The following is a 19,948-nucleotide window of genomic DNA, read 5'->3' as shown; positions in this document are numbered from 1 at the left end:
CTCCATACTGTATAGACCTACTGTCTCTCTCCATACTGTATAGACCTACTGTACCTCTCCATACTGTATAGACCTACTGTACCTCTCCATACTGTATAGACCTACTGTCTCTCTCCATACTGTATAGACCTACTGTCCCTCTCCATACTGTATAGACCTACTGCCCCTCTCCATGTTGTATAGACCTACTGTCCCTCTCCATGCTGTATAGACCTACTGTCTCTCTCCATACTGTATAGACCTACTGTCTCTCTCCATACTGTATAGACCTACTGTCCCTCTCCATACTGTATAGACCTACTGTCCCTCTCCATGCTGTATAGACCTACTGTCTCTCTCCATACTGTATAGACCTACTGTCTCTCTCCATACTGTATAGACCTACTGTCCCTCTCCATACTGTATAGACCTACTGTCCCTCTCCATGCTGTATAGACCTACTGTCCCTCTCCATACTGTATAGACCTACTGCCCCTCTCCATGCTGTAAAGACCTACTGTCCCTCTCCATGCTGTATAGACCTACTGTCCCTCTCCATACTGTATAGACCTACTGTACCTCTCCATACTGTATAGACCTACTGTCCCTCTCCATGCTGTATAGACCTACTGTCCCTCTCCATACTGTATAGACCTACTGTACCTCTCCATGCTGTATAGACCTACTGTCCCTCTCCATACTGTATAGACCTACTGTACCTCTCCATGCTGTATAGACCTACTGTCCCTCTCCATGCTGTATAGACGTATTGTCCCTCTCCATGCTGTATAGACCTACTGTCCCTCTCCATACTGTATAGACCTACTGTCTCTCTCCATACTGTATAGACCTACTGTACCTCTCCATACTGTATAGACCTACTGTACCTCTCCATACTGTATAGACCTACTGTCTCTCTCCATACTGTATAGACCTACTGTCCCTCTCCATACTGTATAGACCTACTGCCCCTCTCCATGTTGTATAGACCTACTGTCCCTCTCCATGCTGTATAGACCTACTGTCTCTCTCCATACTGTATAGACCTACTGTCTCTCTCCATACTGTATAGACCTACTGTCCCTCTCCATACTGTATAGACCTACTGTCCCTCTCCATGCTGTATAGACCTACTGTCTCTCTCCATACTGTATAGACCTACTGTCTCTCTCCATACTGTATAGACCTACTGTCCCTCTCCATACTGTATAGACCTACTGTCCCTCTCCATGCTGTATAGACCTACTGTCCCTCTCCATGCTGTATAGACCTACTGCCCCTCTCCATGCTGTAAAGACCTACTGTCCCTCTCCATGCTGTATAGACCTACTGTCCCTCTCCATACTGTATAGACCTACTGTACCTCTCCATACTGTATAGACCTACTGTCCCTCTCCATGCTGTATAGACCTACTGTCCCTCTCCATACTGTATAGACCTACTGTACCTCTCCATGCTGTATAGACCTACTGTCCCTCTCCATACTGTATAGACCTACTGTACCTCTCCATGCTGTATAGACCTACTGTCCCTCTCCATGCTGTATAGACCTACTGTCTCTCTCCATGCTGTATAGACGTATTGTCCCTCTCCATGCTGTATAGACCTACTGTCTCTCTCCATACTGTATAGACCTACTGTCTCTCTCCATACTGTATAGACCTACTGTACCTCTCCATGCTGTATAGACCTACTGTCCCTCTCCATGCTGTATAGACCTACTGTCCCTCTCCATACTGTATAGACCTACTGTCTCTCTCCATACTGTATAGACCTACTGTCTCTCTCCATACTGTATAGACCTACTGTCTCTCTCCATACTGTATAGACCTACTGTCCCTCTCCATACTGTATAGACCTACTGTCCCTCTCCATGCTGTATAGACCTACTGTCCCTCTCCATACTGTATAGACCTACTGCCCCTCTCCATGCTGTAAAGACCTACTGTCCCTCTCCATGCTGTATAGACCTACTGTCCCTCTCCATACTGTATAGACCTACTGTACCTCTCCATACTGTATAGACCTACTGCCCCTCTCCATGCTGTATAGACCTACTGTCCCTCTCCATACTGTATAGACCTACTGTCCCTCTCCATACTGTATAGACCTACTGTCCCTCTCCATGCTGTATAGACCTACTGTCCCTCTCCATACTGTATAGACCTACTGTACCTCTCCATGCTGTATAGACCTACTGTCCCTCTCCATACTGTATAGACCTACTGTACCTCTCCATACTGTATAGACCTACTGTCCCTCTCCATGCTGTATAGACCTACTGTCTCTCTCCATACTGTATAGACCTACTGTCTCTCTCCATGCTGTATAGACCTACTGTACCTCTCCATACTGTATAGAACTACTGTACCTCTCCATACTGTATAGAACTACTGTACCTCTCCATACTGTATAGAACTACTGTACCTCTCCATACTGTATAGAACTACTGTACCTCTCCATACTGTATAGAACTACTGTACCTCTCCATACTGTATAGAACTACTGTACCTCTCCATACTGTATAGAACTACTGTACCTCTCCATACTGTATAGACCTACTGTCTCTCTCCATACTGTATAGACCTACTGTCCCTCTCCATACTGTATAGACCTACTGCCCCTCTCCATGTTGTATAGACCTACTGTCCCTCTCCATGCTGTATAGACCTACTGTCTCTCTCCATACTGTATAGACCTACTGTCTCTCTCCATACTGTATAGACCTACTGTCTCTCTCCATACTGTATAGACCTACTGTCCCTCTCCATACTGTATAGACCTACTGCCCCTCTCCATGCTGTATAGACCTACTGCCTCTCTCCATACTGTATAGACCTACTGCCTCTCCATACTGTATAGACCTACTGTCTCTCTCCATGCTGTATAGACCTACTGTCCCTCTCCATACTGTATAGACCTACTGTCTCTCTCCATGCTGTATAGACCTACTGTACCTCTCCATACTGTATAGACCTACTGTCCCTCTCCATACTGTATAGACCTACTGTCCCTCTCCATACTGTATAGACCTACTGTCCCTCTCCATACTGTATAGACCTACTGTCCCTCTCCATACTGTATAGACCTACTGTCCCTCTCCATACTGTATAGACCTACTGTCCCTCTCCATACTGTATAGACCTACTGTCCCTCTCCATACTGTATAGACCTACTGTCCCTCTCCATACTGTATAGACCTACTGTCCCTCTCCATACTGTATAGACCTACTGTCTCTCTCCATACTGTATAGACCTACTGTCCCTCTCCATACTGTATAGACGTATTGTCCCTCTCCATACTGTATAGACCTACTGTCTCTCTCCATACTGTATAGACCTACTGTCTCTCTCCATACTGTATAGACCTACTGTCCCTCTCCATACTGTATAGACCTACTGTCCCTCTCCATACTGTATAGACCTACTGTACCTCTCCATGCTGTATAGACCTACTGTCCCTCTCCATGCTGTATAGACGTATTGTCCCTCTCCATGCTGTATAGACCTACTGTCCCTCTCCATACTGTATAGACCTACTGTCTCTCTCCATACTGTATAGACCTACTGTACCTCTCCATACTGTATAGACCTACTGTACCTCTCCATACTGTATAGACCTACTGTCTCTCTCCATACTGTATAGACCTACTGTCCCTCTCCATACTGTATAGACCTACTGCCCCTCTCCATGTTGTATAGACCTACTGTCCCTCTCCATGCTGTATAGACCTACTGTCTCTCTCCATACTGTATAGACCTACTGTCTCTCTCCATACTGTATAGACCTACTGTCTCTCTCCATACTGTATAGACCTACTGTCCCTCTCCATACTGTATAGACCTACTGTCCCTCTCCATGCTGTATAGACCTACTGTCTCTCTCCATGCTGTATAGACCTACTGTCTCTCTCCATACTGTATAGACCTACTGTCTCTCTCCATACTGTATAGACCTACTGTCCCTCTCCATACTGTATAGACCTACTGTCCCTCTCCATGCTGTATAGACCTACTGTCCCTCTCCATACTGTATAGACCTACTGCCCCTCTCCATGCTGTATAGACCTACTGTCCCTCTCCATGCTGTATAGACCTACTGTCCCTCTCCATACTGTATAGACCTACTGTACCTCTCCATACTGTATAGACCTACTGTCCCTCTCCATGCTGTATAGACCTACTGTCCCTCTCCATACTGTATAGACCTACTGTACCTCTCCATGCTGTATAGACCTACTGTCCCTCTCCTTACTGTATAGACCTACTGTACCTCTCCATGCTGTATAGACCTACTGTCCCTCTCCATGCTGTATAGACCTATTGTCTCTCTCCATGCTGTATAGACCTACTGTACCTCTCCATACTGTATAGACCTACTGTCTCTCTCCATACTGTATAGACCTACTGTCTCTCTCCATACTGTATAGACCTACTGTACCTCTCCATACTGTATAGACCTACTGTACCTCTCCATACTGTATAGACCTACTGTCTCTCTCCATACTGTATAGACCTACTGTCTCTCTCCATACTGTATAGACCTACTGTCCCTCTCCATACTGTATAGACCTACTGCCCCTCTCCATGTTGTATAGACCTACTGTCCCTCTCCATGCTGTATAGACCTACTGTCTCTCTCCATACTGTATAGACCTACTGTCCCTCTCCATACTGTATAGACCTACTGTCCCTCTCCATGCTGTATAGACCTACTGTCCCTCTCCATACTGTATAGACCTACTGCCCCTCTCCATGCTGTATAGACCTACTGTCCCTCTCCATACTGTATAGACCTACTGTACCTCTCCATACTGTATAGACCTACTGTCCCTCTCCATGCTGTATAGACCTACTGTCCCTCTCCATACTGTATAGACCTACTGTACCTCTCCATGCTGTATAGACCTACTGTCCCTCTCCATACTGTATAGACCTACTGTACCTCTCCATACTGTATAGACCTACTGTCCCTCTCCATACTGTATAGACCTACTGTCTCTCTCCATACTGTATAGACCTACTGTCTCTCTCCATGCTGTATAGACCTACTGTACCTCTCCATACTGTATAGAACTACTGTACCTCTCCATACTGTATAGAACTACTGTACCTCTCCATACTGTTTAGAACTACTGTACCTCTCCATACTGTATAGAACTACTGTCTCTCTCCATACTGTATAGAACTACTGTACCTCTCCATACTGTATAGACCTACTGTCTCTCTCCATACTCCATAATAATCCCCAGTTTACAATTGGCTCATTCATCCCCCTCCTCTCCCCTGTAACTATTCCCCAGGTCGTTGCTGCAAATGAGAACGTGTTCTCAGTCAACTTACCTGGTAAAATAACGGTAAAATAAATAAAAATAAAATAAAATACTGTATAGACCTACTGTCCCTCTCCATGCTGTATAGACCTACTGTCCCTCTCCATGCTGTATAGACCTATTGTGCTTTTCTCTTTCCATCTCGCTCTCTCCCTCTCTCATCCTGCTTTTCTCCTCTCTCAACTGTTTCCTCCCTTTCTCTATTATCCTCTCTCTCTTTTCATTTACATCAATCCCTTCCTTTTTCCTCCCTCCTGACTTCCACAACGTCAAAAGAGCTGCAGGCACACAGACACAGAGCAAGGGGCAGGCTGACCAGGAGAGGGAGTGAGAGACCCAGACACACACATACACAGAGCAAGGGGCAGGCTGACCAGGAGAGGGAGTGAGAGACCCAGACACACACAGACACAGAGCAAGGGGCAGGCTGACCAGGAGAGGGAGTGAGAGACCCAGACACACACAGACACAGAGCAAGGGGCAGGCTGACCAGGAGAGGGAGTGAGAGACCCAGACACACACAGACACAGAGCAAGGGGCAGGCTGACCAGAAGAGGGAGTGAGAGACCCAGACACACACAGACACAGAGCAAGGGGCAGGCTGACCAGGAGAGGGAGTGAGAGACCCAGACACACACAGACACAGAGCAAGGGGCAGGCTGACCAGGAGAGGGAGTGAGAGACCCAGACACACACATACACAGAGCAAGGGGCAAACTGACCAGGAGAGGGAGTGAGAGACCCAGACACACACAGACACAGAGCAAGGGGCAGGCTGACCAGGAGAGGGAGTGAGAGACCCAGACACACACAGACACAGAGCAAGGGGCAGGCTGACCAGGAGAGGGAGTGAGAGACCCAGACACACACAGAGAGAGTCGGTCCAGGGCAGTTTAGACCCACAGCTGGGTCATTGTTTGTCTGTCACTGGCCAGGGACAGAAGGGCTCTGTGTGGACCGCTGGACGGGCTCTGAGACATCTCCAGCCAGCTCCACATGACACTGGTCTGCTTGAACCAGTCTCCCTCCAGGCCTTTCAATTTTCTTTCATAGACACAGGGGCGCGCACACACACACAATGTCTCCCCCCCACTGCCCCTCTCTCCTGACAAACTTCCAAGGCATGGATTTGGAATGGGACAGTTGCAAGAAAGAACATTCCCTGGCAGTTGTCTCAGCAAATGTCATCAACAGTTCTATATTCTTGGCTCGCTGCCAATTCTTTATCAAAGCAATGTTGAATAAAGATCTCTATTCCCTCCAAATGTTTATTTGTTTTATATTTAACCTTTATTTAAATGCCATAATAATTTGTTGCTTTTACTGTAATGATGTGTTATGGTCTGTGGTGTTGTGGTAGGCATCAATCAATAGAATGGCCAAGATCATGTCATAGCATAGAATCAAATGGTGCTTTTACTGTCACTGGCTGTCCCACTTCTACACCACCCTAAACAAACACTTTCTCCAACTCTCTCTCTCTCTCTCTCTCTCTCTGAAAAGCACTTGTGTTCTTCTTCCATCTCCCTCCAAGCCACACACACACACACACACACACACACACACACACACACACACACACACACACACACACACACACACACACACAGAGAGAAAATACACAGAACACACCTACACACTCATGTCTACCCCATTTTCCCTCCTTCTTGGTCCCCTGCCATGACTGCAGTGTTCCCTAGGAGGCCAGTCTTTTCACAGTTTAGCACAATGGTCACAGAGACACACTGAATGCAATACAGAAACACATACACACACTTGCAGACAGACACCAACAGAAGTACACAGCAATTCTGTTCTGGCCGGGACTTCTTTAAGACATTCCTGAGATACTCTCGAGCCAGCCATGAACGACCAACTCCCTCCCTTCCCCTCAACAACACACACCACCCCTCCTCCTCTCCTCCCTTTATCTGTCAGTACTCACCACCACAGTGGCAGTCTCCAGGCCCAGGGAGCCCCAGCTCAGGAACAGAGCCAGCCAGGCCAGCACCGTCATCCTGGGAGGAGAAAAATCACACACACAGGGGTCAGCTAAGCACCAAACATCAACCATCATATATTACACAGCCTGTATAACACAGAGTCACAGAGCATTACAAACTCAGTGTTGTTCGATGCAATACAACACACAGGGTTTAACTGTCGGTCTGTGTGTGTGTGTGTGTGTGTGTGTGTGTGTGTGTGTGTGTGTGTGTGTGTGTGTGTGTGTGTGTGTGTGTGTGTGTGTGTGTGTGTGTGTGTATATGTGTATGTGTGTGTGTGTGTATATGTGTATATGTGTATGTGTGTATATGTGTGTGTGTGTGTGTGTGTGTGTGTATATATATGCTTACAGGATGAGGAGCCAGCGGGCCTGTTTGGCTAGCCCCAGCAGGATGAACAGACACACTAGGAGGTCCAGCAGCAACAGCAGCACGTAGGACAGCCACCTACAGCCCAGGAGATAACAGCCATCTCAGCAATAGGACACCATAGAACCACCCAATGCAGGGAATACACTTCCAAATACATTTCTATGGTGCTGAACGCAAAACTCAATCTTTCAGCAAACCACAAGGGAGTGATATACTGACACACGCTATGTGTGCTCTTAACACCCAATTTAAAACATTGAAGAAGAAGACACTCCCACTCCCTCACCTGTAGTCCTCGTTGACCATCAGTGTGTTGGCTGCCCAGCCAGGGGAGAAGGGCCTTGGCATGACCCCCCCGACTGGTGCCACTGTGGGGGCCATGGAGGGGGGCACAGGGGTGAGGGCTGCTATGGGAGGATCTCCGCTATTGTTACTGCTGTTCCAGGCACCCCCGTCAGAGGAGCGAGCCATGGTCAGAGAGGTGAGCAGGGACACCACGTTCTCTGACAGTCTCCTACAGTTCCGGGTGGACACCAAGTAGGGCTTACTGCCTGTAAACAGCTCCTCCATGGTGGTCAGGGGCCCGGCGATGGACAGCTGTAGCCCAGAGATTGTGTCTGAAACCTGGGGAGGCGGAGAGGGAGGGGTGGGGCAGGACAGGAAGGTGGAGGTTGTGAGTCATACAATCAATCTCATGGTCATGTAATCATAGAGAGTTTGTAGTTGTATAATCAACAACATGGGGTGGGTGGAGATTGAATTACAATGAAAAACATGTACAGAGGAAAGAGGGCATCCATCACCCAGACAGATAAACCACTAAGTGACCGCGTGGGGACAGACAGATAAACCACTAAGTGACCGCGTGGGGACAGACAGATAAACCACTAAGTGACCGCGTGGGGACAGACATATAAACCACTGAGTGACCGCGTGGGGACAGACAGATAAACCACTAAGTGACCGCGTGGGGACAGACAGGTAAACCACTAAGTGACCGCGCGGGGACAGACATATAAACCACTGAGTGACCGCGTGGGGACAGACAGATAAACCACTAAGTGACCGCGTGGGGGCAGACATATAAACCACTAAGTGACCGCGTGGGGACAGACATATAAACCACTGAGTGACCGCGTGGGGACAGACAGATAAACCACTAAGTGACCGCGTGGGGACAGACAGATAAACCACTGAGTGACCGCGTGGGGATAGACAGATAAACCACTAAGTGACCGCGTGGGGACAGACAGATAAACCACTAAGTGACCGCGTGGGGACAGACAGATAAACCACTGAGTGACCGCGTGGGGACAGACAGATAAACCACTGAGTGACCGCGTGGGGACAGACGGATAAACCACTGAGTGACCGTGTGGGTACAGACATATAAACCACTGAGTGACCGCGTGGGTACAGACAGATAAACCACCGAGTGACCGCGTGGGGACAGACAGATAAACCACTGAGTGACCGCGTGGGGACAGACAGATAAACCACTGAGTGACCGTGTGGGGACAGACAGATAAACCACCGAGTGACCGCGTGGGGACAGACATATAAACCACTGAGTGACCGCGTGAGGACAGACATATAAACCCCTGAGTGACCGCGTGAGGACAGACATATAAACCACTGACAGACCGTGTGGGGACAGACATATAAATCACTGAGTGACCGCGTGAGGACAGACATATAAACCACTGAGTGACCGCGTGAGGACAGACATATAAACCACTGAGTGACCGCGTGAGGACAGACATATAAACCACTGAGTGACCGCGTGAGGACAGACATATAAACCACTGAGTGACCGCGTGAGGACAGACAGATAAACCACTGAGTGACCGCATGGGGACAGACATATAAACCACTGAGTGACCGCGTGAGGACAGACAGATAAACCACTAAGTGACCGCGTGGGGACATACATATAAACCACTGAGTGACCGCGTGAGGACAGACATATAAACCACTGAGTGACCGCGTGAGGACAGACAGATAAACCACTGAGTGACCGCGTGAGGACATACATATAAACCGCACGCACGCACAGTGCAGGGTAGATATTGTGCATGTTTGAAATTTGCTGGGAGGGAGGAGCTGGAGTACTCACCAGCAGATCGATGGAAGCCAGTGTGTAATTGGCTGTGAGAAGAGACGATGTTAACTGATATATCCCATCATTAGCCTCGCTGTTGCCATAGAAACCAACACCTATGGCAACACTGCGAAAAGGGGAACAGGGATTGAGGGAGAGAGGGAGGGAGAGAGTCATGTTTAATTCAGTTTGTACTGTATGTACATATAAAATGAATTTGACACAACAAGATGGAACTGGCGAGAGTGATGTGAAATGTGAGAAACGGATGAATGAACGACCACAGGAAAACATAAAATAGCTTAGAAGAGTTTTAGCAGTGTCTGCATCTGCAGTCTTCAGTCGGCGTGATGTTAGAAACATAAAAATAATCACATATATATCTCTCTGTTATTCAAATATTCAGATTAAAGCTTATGCCAGATGTTCACCAAATCCCCTCGCACCCGAGAGCAATGGTATGACCCAATCTCCCACAAAGTATGTGACCCAGATTAGAAAGCGGGGAAAAGAGGAGTGTTGTGTTTCATACAGTCAAATGTGTATGTTTTCTATGACAGCATCATGTGTGTCATATATGTGCTCTGATGCACAACTTGAATAATAGGGTGCCATTTAATTTTTTCCCACAATGCATTTCTAAAACTAAGATGTCTACTACCATGTCTCCCCTTTTACATCTAAACAGCAAGAAGGTTGTGTATCAGAGAGAGCGATGACATCATCACGGCCGCAGGGGGGAACAGGACCACCATAACACATTGTGCTGTGTGATATAAAGCAGTGACATCATCACAGGCTGACAATGCAGTCCGATAACATGTGACATATGACAACGCTATGCTGCTGAGACGGGAGGGGACATCAACATCATGCGGCGTCAGAGCTCAAGGTGTTTAACTGTGGGTTTTCTATACGAGAACCCAATCTGGCACAGTAAACCCCGCAAATTCTAATCTGGACCTCTAAACCAGTTCCACTTCATTCTTCTCCTCTAATCAGGGACTGATTAAGACCTGGGACACCAGGTGGGTGCAATTAATAATCAGGTAGAACAGAAAACCAGCAGTACTCCGGACCTCGTAGGGTAAGATTTGAATACCTGCTGCAATCTCCTCATGTAAATGTAAAATTAACATCCTGTCACAATGTGACTAAATGCCCTCATGACAGTGGATGACAGCATAGTCACCAGAGAGGGAACAGAGGAGAGATGATTCAATACGCTGAGATGGAACTTATGACATCATCACGGTGAAAGGAAACCACGATTACATTTCCAAACCACAAACATGCTGTCACAAGCCCAAACACCTAACCTCAAAGGCCTGGTCCCTGTGGTCAAACGACAACTTGACCACGGTCAGTTAGGTCAACTGTCTGTGTCAGAGCAAAATACTAACACATTGTAAAGCAGGGACTGGACACTACTTTCTACAGTGCTCTGAAAAGAACTTACATTGGGAAATAATGAAAGTTAGAAGATGGTACTTCTGTATTATAAAAAGGATTCCCTTTCCTCTATCCTTGTGACAAATGGTCAAATGGTTTGGTCACAGTTCATGAATACAATACTCATGACACTGATGTCACAAAGACGACAGGACATCACAATATCCCAATGGCCCGCTTAAAGAGGTCACAATGACATCACATTGACCCTGGCAGTGATGTCACAATAACCTCTCTTACTCACCAGCACAGTGTGACAGCCGCCACCGACACCCAGGTGACGCAGCAGATACCCCGCCCTTTCTTGCCTCCGTATCCGTGGCCCGTGCTGCCCTCTTCATCCTCCTCCTCTTCCTCAGATCCCTCGCTCCGGTCACCACGGCGACAGCAGCAGTAGTGTATAAGGAAGGAAATAATGACGAGGAGGGAGAGAACGAGAGCAATGGCCGAGAGACTAGAGAGGACCAGTAGAGTCTGAGAGAGAGGAGGGGGGGGCAGTAAATCAAATTAAACACAGCACTTTACAGACTGATGCTATGGTAACACTGTCATTGTACTTGATTGCATAATGGAAAATGCATTGCTAACATGCATTTTAACATGCTAACAGTAACATTATCCCTCTGGGCAAAAACCTGACTTATAACATAAAATCAATGTCCATATTCGGTTGATATTTAATTGCATTATCAACATGTGAATAAATCAACCCTTGAAATGCTGTTGTTGACTTCTGGTGGAAATCTGGTTCAAATTTGTGTATGTTTTATTTCTTCATTTTTCAACCCCCCCCCCCCCCCAAAAAAAAATTATAATTGTTGACCTAAAAATGTTGACAGATGACATTGATAAAATGTTGCTTCAACATATTTTTGCCGGCGGGATAGAATTGTATGTCAGAGACAAATCATGCACCACTGTCTAACTAATAGAAGGAATGAAACTCCCATGAGACTCCACACCATTTGAGAGTCAAATATTGAACCCAGACTGTAGCAGCTAGGGCTGGGTAAATGTATCAATAGACTGTGTTATGGATAACAACAGGGATTCAGAGCAGCTGGGAGGTGCACGTGTCAGTCATGAGGACATCAGTGTATTCCCAGCCTTCATCATGGGAACCTCAATATTCTGCAAGAATCCCTACAGTGTATTTATGCAAAATAGCTAAATAACAGGTTGATATTGTGATACTGACAATCGCAATATTAATTTACTGTATATGCCATTTAGCAGACACTTTTATTCAAAACAACTTACAGTCATGCGTGCAGACATTTTACGTATGGGTGGTCCCGGGAATCGAACCCGCTACCCTAATAGTACAAGCGCCATGCTCTACCAACTGAGCTACAAAGGACCACAACATTCTTTGGTCCTATAATTCCACCGTGACAAATGGCGTACAGTCCTACCTACCCAAGCAGTGGAAGTGAAAAGTGATTAGAACATATAGTGTATAAAGTTATCCAGGGGACATCAACTAAAACGCTGGAGGATTTTTTCACACACACGCACACACACACACAGGCACACAGGCGCACACACACAAATGCATAGAGCATACCTACTGCATTCATTAACCAGTAATTGAATGTAATAATATCATTCCTGACTGTTTAACATACATACTGAACATGCTAAAGGGTTAAAAGCTACCTTGTCTCGCCACACTACTACCTCAGCTGCAAGCTGTAGTGAACATTAACGTTACTAAGCCCTGTCACATCTCTCCTGCATCTCATCATCAGCCTGCACTCTGACATACTAACATCTATCATACGCAACTTTACTGGAGAGTGCATTTAGCCAGAACACATATCCACAGCATTATCCCTCTCCATCTGCCTTTCACTCTCTCCCTCCCTCCCTCATTTTCCTCTCCTCCACCTTATCTCTTATCCCTCTCTCCGCTGCCTCCTGCTCTCTATAGCCCCCCCCACCATCCATGTTCCCCCTTCTCCCTCACCTACTTTCTTTCTCCTCCACTCCCCCCCTCTCTCCCCCTCCCTCTCTCCCCCTCTCTCCCCCCTCCCCCGCTCTCTCCCTCTCTCCCCTCCTCCCTCCCATCTCTCTCTCCCCCTCCCTCTCTCTCTCTCTCCCCCACACTACCTCTCTCTCTCCCCCACACTACCTCTCTCTCTCCCCCACACTACCTCTCTCTCTCCCCCACACTACCTCTCTCTCTCCCCCACACTACCTCTCTCTCTCCCCCACACTACCTCTCTCTCTCCCCCACACTACCTCTCTCTCTCCCCCACACACCCCCTCTCTCTCTCCCCCACACTACCTCTCTCTCTCCCCCACACTACCTCTCTCTCTCCCCCACACTACCTCTCCCCCCTCCCCCGCTCTCTCTCCCCTCCTCTCTCCCTCCCCCTCCCTCTCTCTCTCTCTCACACTACCTCTCTCTCTCCCCCTCTCTCCCCCCTCCCCCGCTCTCTCTCCCCTCTCTCCCCCTCCCTCCCTCTCCTCCCCCCTCTCCTATCCCCCTCTCTTTCTTTCTATCCACGCCACTGCAACTCTATTAATAATCTGTGACCTACTTAAATACATTCACTGCCACCCTCACTTTCTCTATCCCTTTTCACTCTCTCTTTCTGTCCTGTCTTCTGTTCCCCACTACCTCCTCACGTTACTCATCCTCTCCTTTTTACTCTCTCTTTCTGACCTGTCTTCTGTTCCCCACTGCCTCCTCACGTTACTCATCCTCTCCTTTTTACTCTCTCTTTCTGTCCTGTCTTCTGTTCCCCACTACCTCCTCACGTTACTCATCCTGTCCCTCTCATTCTCTCTCCAAAAGCTTTCCATTTCTTTTGTCTTTCTCTACTGGCGGATCATTTGAGAATCCCTCTCTCGGTACCGTAGACATGTTGTAAACATGCAATGTGTGTGACGTAGGGAGTAGGGACGTAGAGCCACTGGAAGGGAATGGTGAAACCTAGAAATTAACAACAACACAACAAAATGGTGTGTTTTCTACCACAAAGACAATACAACATGTTGCTGCTACTACTACAGTGTCTCCAGTTTAAAACACTCAAACCAAATCCTACTCAAACCGTACTGTGGAACTTTTACAATTGCATAACAATGATGAAAATGAATGTGAAATAAGATGGAGTCTGTAGTGGAGCTGAGGGATGTAAACTGAACTGTAGTGGAGCTGAGGGATGTAAACTGAACTGTAGTGGAGCTGAGGGATGTAAACTGAACTGTAGTGGAGCTGAGGGATGTAAACTGAACTGTAGTGGAGCTGAGGGATGTAAACTGATCTGTAGTGGAGCTGAGGGATGTAAACTGATCTGTGGTGGAGCTGAGGGATGTAAACTGAACTGTGGTAGAGCTGAGGGATGTAAACTGAACTGTAGTGGAGCTGAGGGATGTAAACTGAACTGTGGTGGAGTTGAGGGATGTAAACTGAACTGTGGTGGAGTTGAGGGATGTAAACTGAACTGTGGTGGAGCTGAGGGATGTAAACTGATCTGTGGTGGAGCTGAGGGATGTAAACTGAACTCTGGTGGAGCTGAGGGATGTAAACTGAACTCTGGTGGAGCTGAGGGATGTAAACTGAACTCTGGTGGAGCTGAGGGATGTAAACTGAACTGTAGTGGAGCTGAGGGATGTAAACTGAACTGTGGTGGAGATGAGGGATGTAAACTGAACTGTGTTGGAGCCGAGGGATGTAAACTGAACTGTGGTGGAGCTGAGGGATGTAAACTGAACTGTGGTGGAGCTGAGGGATGTAAACTGAACTGTGGTGGAGCTGAGGGATGTAAACTGATCTGTGGTGGAGCTGAGGGATGTAAACTGAACTGTGGTGGAGCTGAGGGATGTAAACTGAACTGTGGTGGAGCTGAGGGATGTAAACTGAACTGTGGTGGAGCTGAGGGATGTAAACTGAACTGTGGTGGAGCTGAGGGATGTAAACTGAACTGTGGTGGAGCTGAGGGATGTAAACTGAACTGTGGTGGAGCTGAGGGATGTAAACTGAACTGTGGTGGAGCTGAGGGATGTAAACTGAACTGTGGTGGAGCTGAGGGATGTAAACTGATCTGTGGTGGAGCTGAGGGATGTAAACTGAACTGTGGTGGAGCTGAGGGATGTAAACTGATCTGTGGTGGAGCTGAGGGATGTAAACTGAACTGTGGTGGAGCTGAGGGATGTAAACTGAACTGTGGTGGAGCTGAGGGATGTAAACTGATCTGTGGTGGAGCTGAGGGATGTAAACTGATCTGTGGTGGAGCTGAGGGATGTAAACTGAACTGTGGTGGAGCTGAGGGATGTAAACTGAACTGTGGTGGAGCTGAGGGATGTAAACTGATCTGTGGTGGAGCTGAGGGATGTAAACTGAACTGTAGTGGAGCTGAGGGATGTAAACTGATCTGTGGTGGAGCTGAGGGATGTAAACTGAACTGTGGTGGAGCTGAGGGATGTAAACTGAACTGTGGTGGAGCTGAGGGATGTAAACTGATCTGTGGTGGAGCTGAGGGATGTAAACTGAACTGTGGTGGAGCTGAGGGATGTAAACTGAACTGTGGTGGAGCTGAGGGATGTAAACTGAACTGTGGTGGAGCTGAGGGATGTAAACTGAACTGTGGTGGAGCTGAGGGATGTAAACTGAACTGTGGTGGAGCTGAGGGATGTAAACTGAACTGTAGTGGAGCTGAGGGATGTAAACTGAACTGTGGTGGAGCTGAGGGATGTAAACTGAACTGTGGTGGAGCTGAGGGATGTAAATTGATCTGTGGTGGAGCTGAGGGATGTAAACTGAACTGTGGTGGAGCTGAGGGATGTAAACTGATCTGTGGTGGAGCTGAGGGATGTAAACTGATCTGTGGTGGAGCTGAGGGATGTAAACTGAACTGTGGTGGAGCTGAGGGATGTAAACTGAACTGTGGTGGAGCTGAGGGATGTAAACTGAACTGTGGTGGAGCTGAGGGATGTAAACTGAACTGTGGTGGAGCTGAGGGATGTAAACTGAACTGTGGTGGAGCTGAGGGATGTAAACTGAACTGTGGTGGAGCTGAGGGATGTAAACTGAACTGTGGTGGAGCTGAGGGATGTAAACTGAACTGTAGTGGAGCTGAGGGATGTAAACTGAACTGTGGTGGAGCTGAGGGATGTAAACTGAACTGTGGTGGAGCTGAGGGATGTAAACTGAACTGTGGTGGAGCTGAGGGATGTAAACTGAACTGTGGTGGAGCTGAGGGATGTAAACTGAACTGTGGTGGAGCTGAGGGATGTAAACTGAACTGTGGTGGAGCTGAGGGATGTAAACTGAACTGTGGTGGAGCTGAGGGATGTAAACTGAACTGTGGTGGAGCTGAGGGATGTAAACTGATCTGTGGTGGAGCTAAGGGATGTAAACTGAACTGTGGTGGAGCTGAGGGATGTAAACTGATCTGTGGTGGAGCTGAGGGATGTAAACTGAACTGTGGTGGAGCTGAGGGATGTAAACTGAACTGTGGTGGAGCTGAGGGATGTAAACTGAACTGTGGTGGAGCTGAGGGATGTAAACTGAACTGTGGTGGAGCTGAGGGATGTAAACTGAACTGTGGTGGAGCTGAGGGATGTAAACTGAACTGTGGTGGAGCTGAGGGATGTAAACTGAACTGTGGTGGAGCTGAGGGATGTAAACTGAACTGTGGTGGAGAACTGTGGTGGAGCTGAGGGATGTAAACTGATCTGTGGTGGAGCTGAGGGATGTAAACTGATCTGTGGTGGAGCTAAGGGATGTAAACTGAACTGTAGTGGAGCTGAGGGATGTAAACTGATCTGTGGTGGAGCTGAGGGATGTAAACTGAACTGTGGTGGAGCTGAGGGATGTAAACTGAACTGTGGTGGAGCTGAGGGATGTAAACTGATCTGTGGTGGAGCTGAGGGATGTAAACTGAACTGTGGTGGAGCTGAGGGATGTAAACTGAACTGTGGTGGAGCTGAGGGATGTAAACTGAACTGTGGTGGAGCTGAGGGATGTAAACTGAACTGTGGTGGAGCTGAGGGATGTAAACTGATCTGTGGTGGAGCTGAGGGATGTAAACTGAACTGTGGTGGAGCTGAGGGATGTAAACTGATATATGGTGGAGCTGAGGGATGTAAACTGATATGTGGTGGAGCTGAGGGATGTAAACTGAACTGTGGTGGAGATGAGGGATGTAAACAGAACTGTGGTGGAGATGAGGGATGTAAACTGAACTGTAGTGGAGCTGAGGGATGTAAACTGATCTGTGGTGGAGCTGAGGGATGTAAACTGAACTGTGGTGGAGCTGAGGGATGTAAACTGAACTGTGGTGGAGCTGAGGGATGTAAACTGATCTGTGGTGGAGCTGAGGGATGTAAACTGAACTGTGGTGGAGCTGAGGGATGTAAACTGAACTGTGGTGGAGCTGAGGGATGTAAACTGAACTGTGGTGGAGCTGAGGGATGTAAACTGAACTGTGGTGGAGCTGAGGGATGTAAACTGAACTGTGGTGGAGCTGAGGGATGTAAACTGAACTGTGGTGGAGCTGAGGGATGTAAACTGAACTGTAGTGGAGCTGAGGGATGTAAACTGAACTGTGGTGGAGCTGAGGGATGTAAACTGAACTGTGGTGGAGCTGAGGGATGTAAATTGATCTGTGGTGGAGCTGAGGGATGTAAACTGAACTGTGGTGGAGCTGAGGGATGTAAACTGATCTGTGGTGGAGCTGAGGGATGTAAACTGATCTGTGGTGGAGCTGAGGGATGTAAACTGAACTGTGGTGGAGCTGAGGGATGTAAACTGAACTGTGGTGGAGCTGAGGGATGTAAACTGAACTGTGGTGGAGCTGAGGGATGTAAACTGAACTGTGGTGGAGCTGAGGGATGTAAACTGAACTGTGGTGGAGCTGAGGGATGTAAACTGAACTGTGGTGGAGCTGAGGGATGTAAACTGAACTGTGGTGGAGCTGAGGGATGTAAACTGAACTGTAGTGGAGCTGAGGGATGTAAACTGAACTGTGGTGGAGCTGAGGGATGTAAACTGAACTGTGGTGGAGCTGAGGGATGTAAACTGAACTGTGGTGGAGCTGAGGGATGTAAACTGAACTGTGGTGGAGCTGAGGGATGTAAACTGAACTGTGGTGGAGCTGAGGGATGTAAACTGAACTGTGGTGGAGCTGAGGGATGTAAACTGAACTGTGGTGGAGCTGAGGGATGTAAACTGATCTGTGGTGGAGCTAAGGGATGTAAACTGAACTGTGGTGGAGCTGAGGGATGTAAACTGATCTGTGGTGGAGCTGAGGGATGTAAACTGAACTGTGGTGGAGCTGAGGGATGTAAACTGAACTGTGGTGGAGCTGAGGGATGTAAACTGAACTGTGGTGGAGCTGAGGGATGTAAACTGAACTGTGGTGGAGCTGAGGGATGTAAACTGAACTGTGGTGGAGCTGAGGGATGTAAACTGAACTGTGGTGGAGCTGAGGGATGTAAACTGAACTGTGGTGGAGCTGAGGGATGTAAACTGAACTGTGGTGGAGCTGAGGGATGTAAACTGAACTGTGGTGGAGCTGAGGGATGTAAACTGAACTGTGGTGGAGCTGAGGGATGTAAACTGAACTGTGGTGGAGCTGAGGGATGTAAACTGAACTGTGGTGGAGCTGAGGGATGTAAACTGATATGTGGTGGAGCTGAGGGATGTAAACTGAACTGTGGTGGAGCTGAGGGATGTAAACTGATCTGTGGTGGAGCTGAGGGATGTAAACTGATCTGTGGTGGAGCTAAGGGATGTAAACTGAACTGTAGTGGAGCTGAGGGATGTAAACTGATCTGTGGTGGAGCTGAGGGATGTAAACTGAACTGTGGTGGAGCTGAGGGATGTAAACTGAACTGTGGTGGAGCTGAGGGATGTAAACTGATCTGTGGTGGAGCTGAGGGATGTAAACTGAACTGTGGTGGAGCTGAGGGATGTAAACTGAACTGTGGTGGAGCTGAGGGATGTAAACTGAACTGTGGTGGAGCTGAGGGATGTAAACTGAACTGTGGTGGAGCTGAGGGATGTAAACTGATCTGTGGTGGAGCTGAGGGATGTAAACTGAACTGTGGTGGAGCTGAGGGATGTAAACTGATATATGGTGGAGCTGAGGGATGTAAACTGATATGTGGTGGAGCTGAGGGATGTAAACTGAACTGTGGTGGAGATGAGGGATGTAAACAGAACTGTGGTGGAGATGAGGGATGTAAACAGAACTGTGGTGGAGCTGAGGGATGTAAACAGAACTGTGGTGGAGCTGAGGGATGTAAACTGAACTGTGGTGGAGCTGAGGGATGTAAACAGAACTGTGGTGGAGATGAGGGATGTAAACAGAACTGTGGTGGAGCTGAGGGATGTAAACTGAACTGTGGTGGAGCTGAGGGATGTAAACTGAACTGTGGTGGAGCTGAGGGATGTAAACTGAACTGTGGTGGAGCTGAGGGATGTAAACTGAACTGTGGTAGAGATGAGAACAGAACAGTGTAATTAAGTGCTAACAGTTTTGAGGAGACAGCCAGGTGGTGTAATATTTCTGATGACTTGAAATCCAGGTCACGATTCTTCTGAGTAGTCTGGGCTCGTTTCCCTGTCAATAACTAGGCCACTTGCACCACTAGCATGAATAAGCTGTTTAAAAGCTCTAATAATACCACTAGGATTCTGCATATGCTGCTGTGCAAAACAGAGAGGGATCTTTATGGAGCAGTATTTAACA

General features: G+C 47.8%; 1 protein-coding gene across 6 annotated transcripts in view; it reads right to left on the bottom strand.

The window, feature by feature from the left end:
* LOC129841832 (protein tweety homolog 1-like) overlaps window positions 1-19,948 on the bottom strand; it is a 40,075-nt gene that overhangs the window by 12,031 nt on the left and 8,096 nt on the right. For all 6 annotated transcript variants that reach the window (XM_055910131.1, XM_055910132.1, XM_055910137.1 and 3 more), the window contains exons 3-7: window positions 11,485-11,714; window positions 9,804-9,915; window positions 7,974-8,311; window positions 7,667-7,762; window positions 7,258-7,330 (exon numbers count right to left, since the gene is read on the bottom strand). In XM_055910131.1, coding sequence (XP_055766106.1) covers window positions 7,258-7,330; window positions 7,667-7,762; window positions 7,974-8,311; window positions 9,804-9,915; window positions 11,485-11,714 — 849 coding nt within the window. The remainder of the gene's footprint in view (window positions 1-7,257; window positions 7,331-7,666; window positions 7,763-7,973; window positions 8,312-9,803; window positions 9,916-11,484; window positions 11,715-19,948) is intronic.

Source organism: Salvelinus fontinalis, unplaced genomic scaffold, assembly GCF_029448725.1.
Source record: "Salvelinus fontinalis isolate EN_2023a unplaced genomic scaffold, ASM2944872v1 scaffold_0002, whole genome shotgun sequence".
Taxonomy (NCBI): domain Eukaryota; kingdom Metazoa; phylum Chordata; class Actinopteri; order Salmoniformes; family Salmonidae; genus Salvelinus; species Salvelinus fontinalis.
The sequence above is the reverse complement of the archived record's forward strand: the minus strand, read 5'-3'. Positions and strand labels throughout refer to the sequence as shown.